The sequence below is a fragment of the Salvelinus sp. IW2-2015 genome, linkage group LG19 (genome assembly GCF_002910315.2).
Source record: "Salvelinus sp. IW2-2015 linkage group LG19, ASM291031v2, whole genome shotgun sequence".
NCBI lineage: Eukaryota > Metazoa > Chordata > Actinopteri > Salmoniformes > Salmonidae > Salvelinus > Salvelinus sp. IW2-2015.
The window spans coordinates 6,763,693-6,784,502 of NC_036859.1; the positions used below are offsets into that span (position 1 = coordinate 6,763,693).

Below are 20,810 nucleotides of genomic sequence, written 5' to 3' on the forward strand. Positions count from 1 at the left end.
CACAGAAATGTTCCATATGCACAAAAAGCTTATTTCTCTCAAATTTTGTGCAGAAATGTGTTTCTACACCTGTTATTGAGCATTTCTCCTTTGCCAAGATAATCCATCCACCTGACAGGTGTGGCATATCAAGAAGCTGATTAAACAGCATGATCGTTACACAGGTGCACCTTGTGCTGGAGACCATGAAAGGCCACTTTAAAATGTGCAGTTTTGTCACACAACACAATGCCACAGATGTCTCATGTTTTGAGGGAGCGTGCAATTGGCATGCTGACTGCAGGAATGTCCACCAGAGCTTTTGCCAGAGAATTGAATGTTAATTTCTCTACCATAAGCTGCCTCCAATGTTGTTTTAGAGAATTTGGCAGTACGTGCAACCTGCCTCACAACCGCAGCCCACTTGTAACCACGCTAGCCCAGGACCACATCCGGCTTCTTTACCTGCGGGATCATCATGCTGAGGAGTATTTATGTCTGTAATAAAGCCCTTTTGTGGAGAAAAAAATATTTCTGAGTAGCTGGGCCTGGCTCTCCAGTGGGTGGGCCTGACTGCCAAGTGGGGGGGGGACCTATGGCCTCCAAGGCCCACCCATGGCTGCCATGTGAAATCCATAGGTTTAGGGTCGAATTTATTTATTTCAATTTACTTATTTCCTTCAATGAACTGTGACTCAGTAAAAACGTTGACATTTTTGCAGGTTGTGTTTATATTTTTATTCAGTGTAATATGCATGAACCCAGATCTACGATGTTTATGATTGAATATACATATGTAGGATCTTAATTTGATCTCCCTGTTGGAGAACTGTACTGCAATGGAAGAAATGTCAAACGTGTAGTGTATTTGAGGTTTAAAAAGGCTTCTGAAGTTTGTCATTTCCACTTTGAAATTTTAGTCTTCATTTTCCCTTACAAAAAATGTATCAACGCTTACAACAATGTCCATTAATTATAATCCACATAGTGTCTTCAGAAAGTATTCATACCCCTTGACTTGTTTCACATTTTGTTGTGTTACAGCCTGAATTCAGAATGTATTACATGTTTCTCACCCATCTACACACAATACCCCATAATGACAAAGTGAAAACATGTTTATAGAAAGTTTTGCAAATATATTGAAAATTAAATTCAGAAATATTTCATTTACATATAAAAAGCAACACTTCATGGCACAACAGCTTTCCCCCATGTGACCTACTTGTTGTGTGTATGTACTGACTTGTATGTAACTGATAGATGCACACACACCTAATGGTAATGTATGTAAATTAAAGTTTTTTGGTCTGTAAGGTCTTTTTCGTTATGAGTCAGACCCCAGTAAGACTCAAATCAAAAACCTTTGCTATGACACTCCAAATTGAGCTTGGGTGCATCCATTTCCTTTTAATTATCATTGAGATGCCGTTACAACTTGATTGGAGTCCACCTGTGGCCAATTAAATTGTTTGGACATGATTTAGAAAGAAACACACCTGTCTTTATAAGGTCCCACAGTTGACAGTGCATGTCAGAGAGGAAACTAGACCATGAAGTCTGAGGAACTGTAAGTAGATTTCTGAGATAGAATTGTGATGAGGGATGTATCTGGGTAAGGATGTGAAACTATTTCTAGAGTGTTGAATGTTCCCAACAGCACAGTGGTCCCCATCATTGGAAAATTGATCAAATGTGGAACTACCCAGACTGCCTATAGCTTGCCGTCCAACCCAAACTGAACAACCGGGCAAGAAGGACCTTGGTCAGGGAGSTGACCAAGAACCCAATGACCACTCAGACAGAACTGATGTTTCTTGGCTGAGATGGGTAAACCTGAGAAAAGGATGTCTCAGCACATCACCAGTCTGGGCTTTATGGGAGAGTGGCCAGATGGTAACTATTCATGAGTAAAAGGCACGTGGCCGCATGCCTGGAGTTTGCAAAAAGGCATGTTAAAGACAGTGTAAGTAAAAAAAATATTCTGTGGTCTGAGAGAGAAATGAAACTGGCCTGAATACAAAGTACTATGTCTTGAGAACCAGGCACAGCTCATCACCCAGCTAACATCATCCCTACTTTGAAGCATGGTGGTGGCATCATGGTATGTGGGATGCTCTTCAGAGGCAGGAACTGGGAGACTGGTAAGGATAGAGGGAACAAAGAACGAAGCCAAATACAAGCCACCTGTTTCAGACTGCAAACTACCTTAGACTGGGGTGAAGATTTATGTTCCAACAAAGACTCCAAGCATGCTGCCAAAGCAATGCTGGCATGGCTTCAGAACAAGAATGTGAAAGTTCTTGAGTGGCCCAGTCAAAGCCCAGACTTGAATCCCATTGTAAATCTGTGGAAAGACTTGAAGATTGCTGTTCACTGTAGCGCATCTAGTTTAACAGATTGAGAATCTGCAACAAAGAATGGGAGAAATCTCCCAAATCCAGATGTGCAAAGCTGATAGACATACCTAAGACAACTCAAAGCTGTAATCACTGCCAAAGGTGCTTATACAAASTATTGACTCATTGGTGTGAATACTTTGTAAATTAGGTTTTTGTATTTCATTGTCAATAAATTTCAAATCATGTTTTCACTTATGGTATTGTGTGTAGAAATGTTTTATTTAATCCATTTTGAATTAAGGCACACAATGTTTGATAAGTCAAGGGTTATGAATACTTTTTGAAGGCACTAATAAGTCACATTTCCTGTTGCTGCAGGATTATTTTCCTGCTGTAGCAAACTGGCTCAAATTAAGATCCTACATCTGTAATCAACTTGATCTTTCTGTTTTCAGGAGTTTACAACACAATCCTGCCATACATACTTTTTKGGGATAATCAGCCTCTTCTCTGCTGGCCTGTCTTCTGCTTCTGGACACCATGGATGGTCAAGTCCAGATTATCACACAGTAGGTCATAAATGAAACATTGAACCATGGTACTAATTTATCTACAGTCATTGTAATATGTGTTAGTGGTTGACCTCTACTTACTAGTTCATGATAACTTCTATAGACATTTTTATGGTTAAAGTTAGTGCCATATCGCTGATGTCGTGTGCCATATGATTTTGAGAAGGCAGAACCCAGCTACCACATCTTGTTTCCTTGGAAGTTGTGGGAACATTGGTTGTGGCAATGAAGCCATACCTTTCCTAACTGTTAAAATGAAATGTTTTTTAACATTCTGAGAACAGAAGTGAAAATGTTGCATGTTCTGGGAACATTCATTTATAGGTTGCAAGAAGGTTCTGATAACATTTTGCTCTGGTTCCTTAAGTTTTCCTGTGAGGTTTTATTAACACTCTGAGAACAAATGATAGGCTACTGAGGTTTTTGTAAGACTTTTACCAAATGTTTCAATAAGACTTTTAATAACACTGCTAGCTTATCTTGGGTTAACCTTTCTATTTTATTTTATATCCCCAAGCACCGATGGACACATGGAAATTAATTTCACTAGGCTTTCACAGATAGGGCTCTACCTATGCAGAGCACATGCCCCTTTGCCCTACTAGTCTCAAGTGCCCTTTTCAGTGGTATAATTTCCCAGAAAAGTGAGTTAGATGCACAAATATAACTTCCCCTGTTACTGTAATGGTGAGAGGTTAGCATGTCTTGGGTTTATGATCAGTAGAGCCCTCATTCAATGCAGGTGCCACATTTTTTGCAATAAATATATTTCTTAATTAAGGCAGCTCCCAAATGCAGCCTAGCTTAGTGCTTTCGGTGGAGCGAGCCAGCGAAATAGGAGCATTGCGCCGTGATTGRCTCAGTATTTTGTCACTCATGGACACTACGTCATCGCTAAATTTAAGCCTTAGTAAGGATAGACAACCAAAATGTCAGCCCTTTAGGTCCTGCTATATAGTTATATTACAAGTGCTTCCAAAAAGGTTCGGTCATTGGCCGCAACATGATTTTATCTACAGTAGCTTTGCTTGAACTGATCATGTCAATCTTACTTTCAAAGTCTTAGCTAGCAGTCATGAATCATATTGACAATCTACTGGCAAATCCTTTTAATTGTCATATGAAGAGAAATTACAGATAAAATGTATCGGTGCTCATTGGACAGAGATTACAGCAAATTAGAAATCGCAAATTCAACAATGAGTAGTTTGTAAGGAATCAGTGGCTAACTGAAAGCATTGCAAAGCAACCAGTAGCCTGCTATTCAATGGCGTGGCTGTGTTTATATTTTGAGTTCCCACCATGGGATTCTCTGGTTTTAGACTTTGACAAAATTTGCTGACAAAGGACTGCCGCGCCACCTTCAATTTTAAGTGAGCACATCACAAGCCAAGGTGAGACCAAAAAAATGTATTGAATGCTACTACAAAAATAGTAATACTTAGCTAAAGTATACATAAGTGTAAGCTATTAGTTTACATGTGCGTCACCCTAATAATTTGGTGTATTTTGCTTAACGTCACTGTTCTGACTTGGTGGCGCTGCCTATAACCTGTTTTTGAGAAATGTCATCTAATATTGTAAAAGCTTTCACTTATTTATCCTACGGTTCTGACCTGGTGTACAGGGAAAGTACTTTAAGAGCAGCCCATGTTCTGCATTCTGTCTCTGTACATTTCAAAAGTGCTGAACAGTTATATTGACTACGTCTGACGTCGCTCGCTCATTAATGCCTCGTCTGCTCACCGCTCCCTTATGCCGTAGTTTTCATCTCATTTGTCAGGAGAAATCTCATTTGTCAAAAAGTCAGCCATATCAGCTATTTTTTTTTTTTTTAAGGCAGTAAACGACTGAACTGTTCCGCTACCAGACAAGGCTCCGCTGGTAGCCGCTTGTCGGGATTCACTCCATTGTACTGGAAAGAGGCCCTAACAGCTTGTCGGCACCGCTTGTCGCTGTTATAGTGCAATTTCACGTGTTGCTGGCATGCGTCTAAAAATTGAGTTTGCCCCCACCAAGATTTACATGCTAAAATTGCCACTGGTTATATTTGTGCGTCTGACATTCTCCATTCACGATTCATTCAAGATTATCCGTAATCATGGTAGCATGCACATTACTGTAGGAGTCTTTAGAAACATTCTTATTTACATTGACTCATGACACTTACCATTTCATTAATATTGGGCACCAAATCTGAAATGCAACCAATACAAACAGCAAATGCATCCAACATGTTAGTCGCAAGCTTGATGTAGTCATTGCCTGCTATGCATATGGGACCAAATATTTTACTTTTTTATACTTTAATACATGTGAATTTGTACCAGTACTTTTGCTCCCCTAAAATGTACGAAGTGTTGTAATTTCTAAACGGTTGACCTGACATGGTGAATTAAAGCTGAGTTTGCACTTAAACCTCAGTCATAGTTTGGATTATATAGCAAAAATAAGTGCTTCGCTGTTCCAATAATTATGGAGGGCACTGTACACTGCAACTACATTTGTAAGCCTGTGCGTGTGACTAAATAGACGGTCTGGTCTCCACCACCAGCAGTTACCATACCCAGAGGTAAAGAGGGAGTTTAACAAAGGGCTTTGTAGATAAACACAAAATGTAGCTTTCTGTGCATATAAAGTGAGGTCCAACCCACCATTTGGTGCACTGTAAACAGGTGTAGACTAACAGTGAAATGCTTACTTACAGGTCCTCTTCTAACAAAGTTAAATATAAAGATAAAAAAATCAAATGGCGACACGAGGAATGAATTACGACTAAAAATAACATGGCAATATACCGTGAGTACTGAGTGGATGGATTAAGTCATTGAGGTAGCTATGTACATATAGGTATAGGTAAAGTGACTAGGCAACAGGATAGATGATAGGTAGTAGCGTGTGTGTGGAGAGTGAGTGCTAAAATGGGTCAATGCAAGTAGCTATTTAGCAGTCTTATGCCTTGCGGTAGAAGCAGTTCAGGGTCCTGTTGGTTCCAGACTTGCTGCACTGATACCGCTTGCCATGCGGTAGCAGAACAGTCTATGGCTTGGGTAGTTGGAGTTCACAATTTTTGGGGCTTTCCTCTGACACCGCCTGGTATAGAGGTCCTGGATGGCAGTGAGCTCAGTTCCAGTGATGTACAGGGCCGTACTCACCACCCTCTGTAGCGTCTTGCTGCCGGGTGCCTTGCAGTTGCTGTACCAGGCAGCGACGCAGCCAGTCAAGATGGTATCAATGGTGCATCTGTAGAAATGTTGACGCTCTAAAAGCCCAGGCCAAATCTTGTCAGCATCCTGAGGGGAGGGGGGRGCAATTGTTTAGAGGGCACAACAGTGTGTGTGGACCATATTAATTCCTTATTGATATTCACTACAGACCCATTGAGTGTCAGAGCTGGCGCAGTAGGATTCTATGTTAGTCCTGTATTGACGCTTTGCCTGTTTGATGGTTCTTCAGTGGTCGTAGYGGGATTTCTTTTAAGCRTCCGGATTAGTGTCCCGCTCCTTGAAAGTGGCAGCTTTAGCCTTTAGCTCAGTGCGGATGTCAAATCAAATTGTATTTGTAAATCATCCAGGTGGCCATTTGCTTCATTGTTCAGCAGGCTTATGGCTTGGGAGTTGAAGCTGTGAAGGCTCCTTCTGGTCCTAGACTTGGCACTCCAGTACCGCTTGCCGTGTGGTAGCAGAAGTCTGAGTTGGGTGACTGGAGTCTATGACAATTTTTTGGGTGGCCTTTGATACTGACGTGTGTCCTGGATGGCAGRAARCTTGGCCACAGTGATGTCCTGGGCCGTACRCACTACCCTCTGTAGTGCTTTATGGTCGGATGCCGAGCAGTTGCTATACCAGGTGGTGACGCAACCGGTCAGGATGCTGCGATGGTGCAGCTGTAGAACTTTGAGGACCCATGGCAAATCTTTTCAGTCTCCTGGGGGGGGAGGGGTGTTGTCGTGCCCGCTTCACGACTTTTGGTGTGTTTGGACTGAGTTTGTTAGTGATGTGGACACCAAGGAACTTGACATTCTCAACCCGCTCCACTACTGCCCTGTTAATGGGGGCCTGTTTGGCCCTCCTTTTCCTGTAGTCCACAATCATCTCCTTTGTCTTGCTCGTGTTGAGGGAGAGGTTGTTGTCCTGGCACCACACTGCCAGGTCTGACCTCCCTATAGGCTGTCTCATCGTTGTTGGTTATCGGGCCTACCACTGTCATCAGCAAACTTAATGGGGGTGTTGTGCTTGGCCACGCAATAGTGGTAGTACAGGAGGGGACTAAGCACGCACCCCTGAGGGGTTCTGCATGGTAGATGTGCTTTTGCCAACTCTAACCACCTGCGGGGCAGCCTGTCAGGAAGTCCAGGATCCAGTTGAAGAGGGAGTTTTAGTCTAAACGGCATTCTCACACTACCGTTCAAAAGTTTGGTCACTTAATGTCCTTGTTTTCCATAAACATGCATGAAATGAGTTGCAAAATGAATAGGAAATATAGTCAAGACATTGGCATGGTTATAAATATTTTTAATTGAATAATAGTCTCCTTAACTTTGCTTTCGTCAAAAAAATCCTCCATTTGTAGCAATTACAGCCTTGCAGACCTTTGGCATTCTAGTTGTCAATTTGTTGAGGTAATAGGAAGAGATCACCCCATGCTTCCTGAAGCACCTCCCACAAGTTGGCTTGGCTTGATGGGCACTTCATGCGTACCATACAGTCAAGCTGGTCCCACAGCAGCTCAATAGGGTTGAGATCCGGTGACTGTGCTGGCCACTCCATTATAGACCGAATACCAGCTGACTGCTTCTTCCCTAAATAGTTCTTGCATAGTTTGGCGCTGTGCTTTGGATCATTGTCCTGTTGTAGGGGGAAATTGGCTCCAATTAAGTGACGTCTATAGGGTATGGCGTTAGCCTTCCTCCTTCAAGATCCCTTTTACCCTGTACAAATCTCCCACTACCACCAAAGCACCCCCAGATCATCACATTGCCTCCGCCCTGCATGACAGATGGCGTCAAGCACTTGTTTATTTCTGCGTCTCACGAATGTTCTTTGCTCCGAACACCTCAAACTTAGATTGTTTGTCTATAACACTTTTTTTTTTTTTTTTTCAAACCTTCCTCTGTCCAGTGTCTGTCTTGCCCATCTTAATCGTTTTTTAAAATATATTATTGGCCAGTCTGAGATGGCTCTTCAGGTTGTAGCTCTAGAGAGGCCCGTGCTCAATACTTACAATTCTGAGTTCAATGACCGTTCAAAACATATTTACCCAGTCGGAGCTTGTTTTTATTTTTTTGTGTTTCCCAGTTGTCTTGAACTCACTGAAGTCAGATTTCCCAGCTCTGAGTTAACAGTTTTGACCACGGTAGAAATCATGCTGGATTGACAGCATGGCCAACGTTTATAATTTTAATCTAGGAAAATAACCTTTAAACTGAGAATTGGGACCACACACTCCACTGAATAGCAAGCTAGTGATTGCTTTGCAATGCTTGCAGTTAACCACTGATTCCTTTTTAAACCACTCATTGTTGAACATGCGATTTCCAAATGGTGTCATTTTTATGGCTGAGCACCGACATGTTATCTATAATTTATTTTCTCATATGAGGATTAAAAGATTTGCTAGTAGATTGTCAACTTGATTCATTACTTCTAGTTAAGACTGACATGATCAATCAAAGCTACTGTAGATATTTGATGTAATGTTATCTGTGGCCAATGACCTTGAGCCTTGGATGGGCACCTTTTAATGTAACTCTATGGCAGCACCCAAGGGGCTTGAATTTTCGAGCTCTACTCTTAGATTTGGCAGTGATGTAGTGTCCCCATGAGTGAGAACTGAGCCAATCACGGCGCAACTACAGAACATTACCAACCCCTACTGTTTTCCTCTGGCTGCCCCACAACAAAGAATTGAGCTAGGCTGGAACACCTGCATTTTGGCGCTGCCTTCCTCAAGAAAGCAAAGGGACCCATGTTTGTATGGAGGCTTTATTAAGTCATTGATCTTTTTTTTGACCTTGTTTGATGTGACACTGCCTCACCTGCCCTGAATGACTGGTCACCACTGAACAGCAATAAGGCACCCACCCMATGGTTTGTGGTATATGGCTGATAAACCATGGCTGATAAACCATGGTTAACGGCTGTATCCAGGCACTGTTACATCGTACTTAAAAGCAGCCCTTAGCCCTGGTACAGTATATTGGCCATGTACCATAACCCGTTGTGCCTCTTGAAGCTAGGGGGCAGAATTTGTTTGGGAAAAATAACGTTCCAATTGTAAGCTGCCTATTTCTCAGGCCCAGATGCTAGAATATGCATATAATTGACAGATTAGGATAGAAAACACTAAAGTTTCCAACTGTCAAAATATTGTCTGTGTATAACGGAACTGATTTTGCAGGCAAACTTGAAGAAATCCAACCCGGAAGTGCCTCTAATTTTGAAAAATCCCTTTTCCATTGCCTGCCTTTCCTTCATTTAAAGGGATATCAACCTGGTTCCTTTTCCTATGGCTTCCTCAGGGTGTGAACAGTCTTTAGACATAGTTTCAAGCTTTTATTCTGAAAAATGAGCGAGATTTATCAAAACGCGTCAGTGGAGAGCCAGATGTCCTTCGATTAGTTCATGCGCGCGAAAGTTGTAGCTCGACATTTTCTTTATCTCTTTTATTGAATAGTTGACCGTCCGGTTGAAATATTATCGATTATTTATGTTTAAAAACAACCTGAGGATTGATTATAAAAAACATTTGACATGTTTCTACTAACTTTACAGATACTATTTGGAATTTGTCTGCCCTTCATGACCGCTGAGCCTGTTTTCTGAACATAACGCACCAACCAAATGGCGGTTTTTGGATATAAAAATAAGATTTATTGAAYAAAAGGAACATTTATTGTTTAACTGGGAGTCTCGTGAGTGCAAACATCCGAAGATCATCAAAGGTAAGCGATTCATTTTATTGCTTTCTGACTTTTCTGACTTTCGTGACCAATCTACATTGCTGCTAGCTGTTCGTAATGTTTTGTCTAGTGATCGATAAACTCACACAAACACTTGGATTGCTTTCGCTGTAAAGCATATTTTCCAAATCTGACACGATGGGTGGATTAACAACAAGCTAAGCTKTGTTTTGGTATATTTCACTTGTGATTTCATGAGAATTTTTTTTTWACATTTTTGGGGGATTTGGCGCTCTGCAATTCAGCGGTTTACGAAAATGATCCCGTTAAAGGGATCCGTGCGCCAAGAGGTTTTAATTAAGGGCGAATTATTTTCTCTTGCAACATATTCAATCGTTTGCAATAAGTATTGAGCTGAATTTTGCTTCTAAAGTCATTACATAATCCTTAATTAGCGCGATAACGTTAAGTAGAAAGTGTTTATTGTATAAATGTAGCAACTGCTACTTTTTAGACCTTTTTGAGCAGGTTAAGTGACAATTGTGTTGTAGTTTATTTGGACCTGGCAACCCTGGCCAAATTTTGCCATTCGGTGTACAGAACACCTGGCAGGAACAGTAATTTATTGGTTCCTACAGTCCTCACCTTCTGGATGTTCTGCTAGGCCTAGACTGTTTTGGCGAGGACCACAGTGGGGTTGTTGGCTAGTTAGCTAACGTTAGCTAAAGGCATTTGGTGTAAAAATGTGCCTGTGGTCCAAATACATTTGTTGCTAGCTGACGTTGGTCTTTTTTTTTTTTTTACCCACGATTTGGAAAATTATTTACAAAAGTTAGCTGACGTTACTTTTCTTACTAGTTATTGTTTTGTTCCCATAATGTTAGCTTGCTAGCCAGTTGATTGCTAGCTAGTGCCTGTATGCCAATTAGCTAATTTATCCAGCCATCTTAAGTTAACAAATTAGCTTGGTGAATTAGACCAGATAACAGACAACTTAGCTAGCTAACCACCTTGTCACCTGTTTTGATTTGATAGATGCACAGGCTAGTTTGATAGCTAGGCAGTCAGTTGGCTTTCTGGATTGTTTGATCTGCAGAYGGCAATTTGGGATCAATAAGCTTTACGCTGTTTAGGAGAAGCTTTATTTAGCGATCAAATTATTCTCCAAAACATGCCCCCCAAAAGAAGACCAGTGCCCCTAAACATCACTCCCACTGGTGGTGAGGGATTGTCCTCCACTACAACCATCACTGCTGCCTCAGTAAGTGTAATTGCTTAGCCAGCTGGCTCCTGTTCAACAGATGCACGTCAAGTCCTCCTCTACTTTCAAAGTCTTAACCGTGAGCTAATTCATCCTCATCCCTCCCTCTCAGGGCTAATCTGGAGGCTCTACAGAAGAAGCTGGAAGAGTTGGATCTAGATGAGCAGCAGAAGAAGCACTTGGAGGCTTTCCTTACCCAGAAAGCCAAAGTGGGCGAGCTGAAAGACGATGACTTCCACCGCATCTGTGAGCTGGGCACTGGCAACGGAGGCGTGGTCAACAAGGTGTGCCACAAACCCTCAGGCCTGGTCATGGCCAGAAAAGTGAGTGGTGTGAATGCCGCTGCCAGTATGAAGTCGACCCCCCCCCCCCCCTTAGGGTGGTTTCACATATTTTTAAGTATACTAACTGATCTGTTCTCTTTAAATTGAACCGTGGGTTAAAAAAAATGGCTAAATCACTGATTCTCACCAAATGTCTAATCACACTATTCAAGTAAACAGTTTGAAGCTCTCTTAGCCTWTAGTTCACATATTGCAAACAAATAATCAAAACCCTCCAGACATTTTGGAATTTCTTTGTTGACTCGCTAATCAATATCCAAAAACAGCACTTTTTATAACTTTTTTGGCGAACTTTCACATCTCTGTTTTGGTTCCGATGTGAGTAGTTATGGCAGGGGAAACGGTGTTGCTGTGGGAATAATGACAAGTGAACCTGGGGAGCTTTGAACACATTGCCCTAAAAAAGGGAAATGAACTCATACCACCTCTCGATGTCAGTTTTGGTTCGCTTCGGGGGCTCTTGAGTGGTCTGAGTKCCTTTGGCGTGTACTCAATGCACACAAAAAATAAGCAACCCACTGAGTTCACAATTGTCTGAATGGGACCAAGTGTGACGCCCTTCCAGATCTAAGAATGTTATCAGATTGAGGGGAAGTCCACTTGGACAACCAGTGGTTTAGATGGCATAACTCCGTTACCGTGGAGTTGCACCTGAGACTGATTTTTCACTTTAAAATGTATGCCAAACAACTTATTTCAAAGTTAACAAACCATACAACTCCATGCACAATGACTACTTTGAAAAATGTATGCAGTACATACAAACATTTACTCTATGTACAAGGACTACTGTAACAAAAATTCTGAAAACAAACTTTGTATCTGTACAGTTAACGGAATTACTGTAAAAGCTAACTCAGTTTAACCTTTGACAGTGTCTTTTACAGTAATTCTGTTACCAAACTTTGCATGTGTACAGCTTTTCCAGTACATGTGTATGTTATAGTAGTCCTTGTGCATAATGTTCCATGGTTTTGTTCAACTGAAATCAATTGCTTTTGTTTGAAATATGTTTTAAAGTGAATGAGTCTCCATGGAATTGCCTGTAGCTTATCATATTGCTTACACCTGTCTGATCCTTGTGTATTTAGAGTATAGGGGTTGGATATTTTAATTATTTCTCAGACTTGACATCTGTCATGCTAGTGTAATCAGTGTGAAATGGCTGGCTAGTTAGTGTTTCATGCTCGCTCGGGCTTAAGTAGTAGTTTCCCTTCCTCTGCAAGGGCTGTGGCTTGTGGAGGGATGGGTAATGATGCTTCTTGGGTGACTGGTTCAAGCCCAGGTTGGGCCAAGGAGAGGGACTGAAGCAACACTGTTACAATAAAACAATTAGACAGCCATTTTGATTCAACCAGCGTAGCCTACTAGTGATGCGACAAAGCTGTTTAGATTTTGTGTTGTATTCATCCCTCCTCCCTGTCCTTAGCTGATCCATCTGGAGATCAAGCCAGCCATCAGAAACAAGATCGTCAGAGAGCTACAGGTGCTGCTTCTGTTGTGATTTAAATTCAAATATACAAAAATGTAGTACTCCACAATGTGAAATGTTTTATTCACTGTTAGGGATGTCAATAATTATGTCAAATTTGAGCTAAGGCTATTCCCCTGGCTCTGTCTCCCTCAGTTGCTACATGAGTTAAACTCGCCCTACATCGTTAGTTTCTACGGGGCCTTCTACAGTGACGGAGAAATCAGCATCTGCATGGAACACATGGTGAGAATGGGGGGGGGTGGAGTCGGGGTTGAGTGCCTTTCAAGAGCAAGGGAAATATTTTGGGGGAGATGGGTAAGTTGCAAATGTAATGCAGGTAGACTCAGACCTTGCCCTACTGTTGACGTATGGCAGTGCGGTAGTTGTGAGTGGCTCTCCTCTCTCCCTACAGGATGGGGGCTCCCTGGACCAGGTGCTGAAGGAGGCCAAGAGGATCCCTGAGGAGATCCTAGGGAAAGTCAGCATTGCGGTGAGTACCAGAAAACCAGCTACATAGCCTAAAGATGGTGCCAGTCAGATGGCTAGCTTTCCAGTGCCATTTTTTAAGAGACTTACCCCAAAACGTTTTATCCTCTTCACAGGTTCTCAGAGGATTAGCCTATATACGAGAAAAACACCAGATCATGCACAGAGGTACACGTTGATTTATGTTATGCAGTTTGATTTACAGATCTGCCTTTGTCTGTCTTGTATGTAGTTGCCCACACTCACTGACATCCCATCCCTCCCCCAGATGTGAAGCCCTCTAACATCCTGGTGAACTCTCGTGGGGAGATCAAGTTGTGTGACTTTGGTGTGAGTGGACAGCTCATAGACTCCATGGCCAACTCCTTTGTGGGAACACGCTCCTACATGTCGGTGTGTACACCTGTCTCTGTGTCTCTGTGTCTCTGTGTCTCTGTGTCTCTGTGTCTCTGTGTCTCTGTGTCTCTGTGTCTCTGTGTCTCTGTGTCTCTGTCTCTCTGTAATCCATTTATTTGTCTCTAACCAACAGCCGGAGCGATTGCAGGGCACCCATTACTCTGTTCAGGCTGACCTGTGGAGTATGGGCCTGTCTCTGGTGGAGCTGTCTATCGGCCGGTACCCCATCCCCCCTCCTGACGCCAAGGAGCTGGAGACCATCTTTGGCCGGCCCATCATGGATGGGGCCGAGGGAGTCATGCACAGCAGCACCTCACCCAAACCCCCCGGGGGCAGACCTGCCAGCAGTGAGAACAGAGTATCTCCTCCAGATGGTTAGAATGAACTTATTTGTACAATTGATCTCAGTAATGTTTCACTGTCTTGCAGGCCATGGTCCTGTGATGGCCATCTTTGAGCTGCTGGACTACATTGTCAACGAGGTGAGCACTGCTGAGGATACCACCCCCTCATGGCCATAGAATAATACAAATTATTGTAATGGGCTGTTTGGTACTAAGATATGACCAACTCTATATCCAAGGCATAGTGTATAGATGGGCTGTTTATATTCTGATTTATCTTGTTCCAGCCTCCCCCTGAACTGCCCCATGGAGTATTCACTTCTGATTTCCGTGACTTTGTGACTAGATGGTAAGTCTCCCTCGGTCTGCATGATTTAAAGAATACAATGTCTTGATTTATTGAATTGCATTTATTTGGGTAAAAACGTATACAACAAGATATACRATAAATTCCCAGAGGATGGCGCTTAACCCTTTACACTCGAGGGAATTGGCCTATCGGGATGGGGTGTAATTGAAATGCATAAGCATGGTAGCAATTGAAAGGGAACAGTGGAGAGTATCGGCCCGTTAGGTAAGTTGAGGAGAACGGTTCACCTGACAAGACTGAATCCAAACACTACACTTGATTTTGTGCAGCTTACATTTTATTGTACTTTTTGGCAGATTTGCTGATAACAAAGTCTGAAAATACTCTGGATAAATTCAGTAATATGACAAGAATATGTGGGGTAGATGCAACATGTATGAATATTTTATTTTWAAAAAAAAATTGCAAGGGTTTGAAAGAGGACTAACTTGTGTCTCCAAGTGGCCACAAACCTCAAGTGTTCACAGCTAAGTTATAAAATACAGTTTTGTGGTTCCGCAAGACAATTCAGAGAAACCAATGGTAATTTTGGTGCGCCTAAGAGTCATGCGTGCGTGTTCCACAGCGAGTATTCTTTACAATAGACGAACASGCTCATTCTGTTCAGAACCACCCAGGGTATGACACGTCATCTTACCACTGTATATCAAAGATGGTGACTGTAAACGTTGATACTGTATGACATGAGTTTGATACAGGAATAAATGGGAAGTGCACATTTGGACTTGGGTGTTTGGCCTGTTTGCGTGACATCAAAGATAGTAATCCTCAACGTCTCATCTTTCAAAATACAGTCTAAATTTACAGCATTTCCCTCACTCGGACAACAGAACATTGTTCAAAAGTTGCCCAATTAGTTGGGGGGGATGGGGGTGACTCCTTGTTAAAGGCTGTCAGCCAAACCTCTACAGCACTGAAGTGCAGAGCCTGAGTTMTGTCATTTATAGCATGTTCCTGTACAGGCACTGTTCCAATTTTAGGTGCACATCAGGGCCCAAATCTGCCATTTTCAACCGGTGTATATGGGTACGAGTGTGAAGTCAAACACTTGTTTCCAAAGTGGTCCTCAGCATTAAAGTCATTAGATCTCACTGCTTTGTTCGATCTATGACTACTGTGACTTTCTTGTGCTTCAGTCTCATCAAGAACCCAACAGACCGGGCTGACCTGGATATGCTGATGGTGAGTTTTGTGCTTTCTTATCAACTGCCTGACTTAAAATAACCAGAATTGGACTGGTTAGATATTTTACTATGCATGCTGATGCCACAGATGTAGTTTTGTACTGAGCCATGTATCCCTTTGTTTCAGAGCCACACGTTTATCAAGCGCGCTGAGGTAGAGGAGGTGGACTTTGCTGGCTGGCTCTGTAAAACCATTAGGCTGAACCAACCCAGCACTCCCCCAAGCACTGCAGACTAGACACACACACACACATGCAGTGGCCTGTGGATACACAAGCAGCCTCTACAACCACATGTATACAAAAACACTTTCCTTGTCAGCCACCTTTCCTCTCAGGTGATCCTGGTATGAACTGGCCCTTGTCAGTCACTCTCCTCTGTCAGAAACAAGCCCAAAGTTACAACCTTAACATTGCTTCAATGGTGTGGTTAGGGCAACCACTCACTCTGTCAGATTCCCCTATCAGACCGTCAAAGCGGTCTGGCTGTTGTAGTCTGCAGTATCAACAGTGTGGCATCAGGGAGCTTCATTACCCTGGACGAGCAGACCTAAGGTGTAAAATAGACCTGGTCCGAGGTAGAGGCTTTAGATGTATACAGACTCATGCGGTGAACTCTTAACTCACAATCTTCACAGTTGGCACAAAGTTTTGGTTTTGACATGTATCTACAGTGCCTTCAGAAAATATTCACATCCCTGGTCTTTGTCCACATTTTGTTACAGCCTGAATTTAAAATGGATTAAGTTTAGATTTGTCACTGATCTACACAAAATACCCCATAATGTCAGTGGAATTGTTTCTCAATGTATTAAAAATTAAAAGCTGAAATGTCTTTACTGAAGTTTTCAATCCATTTTTTTATTTTTATGGCAAGCCTAAAGTTCAGGTGTGAATGTGCTTAATAAGGTGCATGGACTCACTGCTATACTGTGGACCATGATTTTTACAATTATCTSTAAGGTCCCTCAGTTGAGCAGTGAATTTCAACCAGAGACCAGGGAGGTTTTCCTACGGTTTGCAAAGAAGGGCACCTATTGGTAGATGGGTAAAAATTAAAGCTGACATTAAATAACTCGGTGAGCATGGTGCAGTTATGAATTTTTACACTTTGGATGGTATATCAATACATCCAGTCACTTCAAAGATACAGGCGCCCTTCCTAAATCAGTTGCTGGAGAGGAATTTCACCATGAGGCCAATGGTGCTTTTTAAAACGGTGATTGAAGATAACTGAGGATGGCTTAACATAAATGAGTGAAAAGAAAAGCCTTTACAGAATTTAAAATAATTCCAAACATGCATCTTATTTGCAGTGAGGCACTGAAGTAATATTGCAAAAGTGGTGACGAAATGTATTTTTTGTGTTGAGTACAAAGTGTTTGAGGGAAACCACATCACTGAGTACCTCTCCATATTTTCAAGCATGGTGGTGGCTGTATATGGGTATGCTTGTCGGCAAGGACTAGATTATTATTTTAAGGCTAAAAAGAAACGGAATATAGCTAAGCACGTACAAATCCTAAAGGAAAACCTGGTTCAGTCTGCTTTCAAACAGACACTTGGAGACAAATCCACCTTTCAGCAGGACAGTAACCTAAAACACACAGCCAAATCTACACGAGTTGCTTACCAAGATGACATTGCATGTTCCTGGGTGTCCTAGTTGTGACTTGAATCAGCTTAAATCTATGGCAAGATTTATAGCGGTCTCATGATCAACCTATTTCTTTTTTTATARTGGGAAAATATTGTGCAAAGCTCTTAAGACTTGCCCAGAAAGACTCACAGCTGTAAATGCTGCCAAAGGTGACTAAATTGTATTGACTCGGGGTGGAATCCTCAACAACAAAAAAGCATWTCTTCCACTTTGACATCAGTGTTTTGTGTAGATCATTGACAAAGAATGACAGATCAATTTTAATCCCACTTTGTAACACAAAATGTGGAAAAAGGCAAGGGGTGGGTACTTTCTGAAGGCACTATGTTTTGCGTTGCTGTAACACCAGAACCCTTTTGAACAGAGGTTATGCAGAAATATACGCCTTCGGGGTACTTGACGTCACAAACTAAGCGAGACCTATTTCAGCTTCCTGAGCATGTAAACACATCTGCACTTCATCTATTTTCCCAAGATCATCATCTTTTGCTTTTCAATTACATGTATCAATCACTCTCCAAGCAATAACCCAAACATCATGGGCCACAGCTGCAGTGTATGACATTGGTCTTTTTGCCAGGCCATAGGTATTGTTACAATCATGATTAGGAGTTACTCGTGTAGACATACAATGTACGTCAATACATATCTCTCTGTGTATGCATTTTCAGCAGAGGAGGCTGGTGGGGGGAGCTATAGGAGGACAGGCTCATTGTAATGTCTGGAATAGAATAATTGGAAYGGTAATAAACATATGGAAACCACATGTTTGACTTCGTTCTGTTTGACTCTGTTCCATTTATTTCATTCCACCCAATAKAATGAGCCCGTCCTCCTATAGCTCCTCCAACCAGCCTCCTCTGATATTCAGCTATGTTAAGCTTATTTGCATACTGTACATCAGTTTTTATTTTTCTCTTTCGGCAGATGATTATATGAGAGCGTAGTGTTTGTGTCAATGAGATGTGGGATGACACTGAAATACTGCACTGATGATGCAACTGTGGGTGTGTCGCATCCTGTCCAGTTCTTTCACATCAGTGACGTTAAAGGAAATTATACTAGAAGAGGATGCCATTTAGACTATTGAGATGCAGCCCTAGTGTCTGTGTCCTGGCCAGTCTCCCTCCATCCCTTTGGCTGTAGGAGAGATGCATGCCTGACCTGTGTTGGGAGATGAACACACCTTAACCAGAGTAATTTATATCTATATCTGCTAATACAGTGTTTCCCAACACCTGTCCTCAAGTACCCCCAACAGCACACATGTTTGTTGTAACGCCGGACAAACTCACCTGATTCAACTCATTGAGGGTTGTGGGTACTCGATGACTGGAGTTGGGAAACACTGTCGTAATATACACTTGAGTGTACGAAACATTAAGAACACCTTCCTAATATTGAGCTGCCCCACCTTTTGCACTCAGAACAGCATCAATTTGTTGCGGCATGGTCTCTACAAGGATGCTGGCCCATGTTGACTCCAGTGCTTCCCACTGTTGTGTCAAGTTGGCTAGATGTCCTTTGGGTGGTGGACCATTCTTGATACACATAGAAAACTGTTGAGTGTGAAAAACCCAGCAGCGTTGCAGTTCTTAACACAAACCGGTGCATCTGACACTTATTACCATACCCTGTTCAAAGGCTCTCAAATCTTTTGTCATTGCCATTCACACTCTGAATGCCACACATACACTATCCATGTCTCAAGGTTTAAAAATCCTTCTTTAACCTGTCACCTCCCCTTCAAATCAATCAAATTGTATTTGTCACATGCGCTGAATACAACAATACAACCTTACCGTGAAATGCTTACTTACAAGCCCTTAACCAACAATTCAGTTTTAAGAAAATAGATTTAAGAAAATATTTACTAAATAAAGTTTAAAAAAATGTAAAAGTAACACAAAATAACAATCATGAGGCTATATACAGGGGGTACCGGTACCGAGTCAATGTGTGGGGGTACAGCTTAGTCGAGGTCATTTGTACATGTAGGTTGGGTAAAGTGACTATGCATAGATAATAAACAGTGAGTAGCAGCAGTGTAAAACAAAGGTGGGGGGTGTCAATGCAAATAGTCCGGGTGACCATTTGATTAATTGTTCAGCAGTCTTATGGCTTGGGAGTTGAAGCTGTTAAGGAGACTTTTGGACCTAGACTTGGTGCTCCGGTACCGCTTGCCGTGTGGTAGCAGAGAGCACAGTCTATGACTTGGATGACTGGAGTCTTTGACAATTTTTTGGGCCTTCCTCTGACATCGATTAGTATATAGGTCCTAGAGGCAGGAAGCTTGGCCCCAGTGATGTACTGGGCTGCATGCACTACCCTCTATAGTGCCTTACAGTCGGTTGCCGAGAAGTCGCCATACCAGGCGGTGTTGCAAGCGGTCAGGAGGCTCTCTGGTGCAGCTGTAGAACTTTTTTAGGATCGGGGGACATATGCCAAATCTTTTCAGTCTCCTGAAGGGGAAAAGGCGTTGTCGTGTGTGCTCGTCTTCATTATTTCTTGGTGAGTTTTGGAAGCATGATGTTTTATTGGTGATTGTGAACACAAGGTACTTGAAAGTCATCTACAGCTGATTAAAGTGGATTTAAAAGTGACATCAGTAGGGATCATAGCTTTCACCTGGATTCACCTGGTCAGTCTGTCATGGAGAGCAATGAGTTCTTCATGTTTTGTACCACTTAGTGTATATAAAGCATGTATACAGCAGGGCATGGATCTGCCATAAATAAGTGGGTTTCTGTGTCCTGGGGGGGGGGGTCGAGGGCTTTCGCTGCTTTCTTGTGCTTCTCTTTGTGTTTTCTTCTCAACAATGGTTTAAAACTATGGATGTTTTGTACATGTCAAAACATCAAAAAACTTTGTTTCATGTTCATAATTGTCAATAAATGTTATGTATTGTACACAGAAAACAGTCTCCTATTTTCTATAAAACTATTGAAAGCAAATTCTAAAGGGATTTTCTTTCATGGCAATGATATAAACTACCGGTACGCGCTGGGTGTATTCACTAGGAATGAAACGGGGAGGGCCTACCTGAATTTGTAAAAATAAACTCTTGTTTCGGTAGCAATTTTTTCAACTGTTTGCTACATTCGCTGGTAAAACACTCATATGACCACTAGGGGGAAGTATAGCAATTCAGATGCGCTCAGGGTAGAAGTTGTCCTCAAGCACAGATCTAGGACCAGTTTACCAAGAGGGAACAGCAACGACCTGACCTTAGATAGTGTCTAAAAACAATTGTGTCATATCCCTTCAAAGCCACTTCAGTAGAGTCAACAAAATTCCCCACGCCCACCTTAGCTATGTGCTAAGATGTGATTGTGTAGGTTTTGTGTGTACACTCAACGCTTGAGTCGTGTTGTAGGCGTGTTGTTGGGGGACTATAGTCCAGAAGCTTTAAAGAGCTAATCTAGGCAGAGTTTGTGTGCAGGTTTTTAATGTAAGTCTGTGTGTCCCGTGTGCACCACGGGTTTTGTGTGGTGGGTG

The 20,810-nt window shown here is 42.1% G+C and overlaps 1 protein-coding gene across 1 annotated transcript; it reads left to right on the plus strand.

The window, feature by feature from the left end:
* Nucleotides 1-1,447: 1,447 nt before the first annotated feature.
* On the plus strand, nucleotides 1,448-16,491 carry LOC111978999 (dual specificity mitogen-activated protein kinase kinase 2-like). Its single transcript, XM_024009262.2, has 13 exons — nucleotides 1,448-1,549; nucleotides 2,777-2,890; nucleotides 11,168-11,378; nucleotides 12,829-12,885; nucleotides 13,027-13,116; nucleotides 13,286-13,363; nucleotides 13,476-13,527; nucleotides 13,628-13,752; nucleotides 13,889-14,102; nucleotides 14,185-14,237; nucleotides 14,387-14,448; nucleotides 15,606-15,651; nucleotides 15,781-16,491. Exons 2-13 carry the CDS (start codon nucleotides 2,862-2,864, stop codon nucleotides 15,889-15,891), a joined length of 1,128 nt encoding a protein of 375 aa, XP_023865030.1. The 5' UTR covers nucleotides 1,448-1,549; nucleotides 2,777-2,861; the 3' UTR covers nucleotides 15,892-16,491.
* The last annotated feature ends 4,319 nt before the right edge of the window (nucleotides 16,492-20,810 follow it).

Bases quoted from the DNA above. Each gene is read 5' to 3' on its own strand.
- LOC111978999 (XM_024009262.2), top strand. From the start codon at position 2,862: ATGGATGGTCAAGTCCAGATTATCACACA. The intron at 13,117-13,285 runs GTGAGAATGGGG...CTCTCCCTACAG, and splicing joins GCATCTGCATGGAACACATG to GATGGGGGCTCCCTGGACCA. The intron at 14,238-14,386 runs GTGAGCACTGCT...ATCTTGTTCCAG, and splicing joins TGGACTACATTGTCAACGAG to CCTCCCCCTGAACTGCCCCA.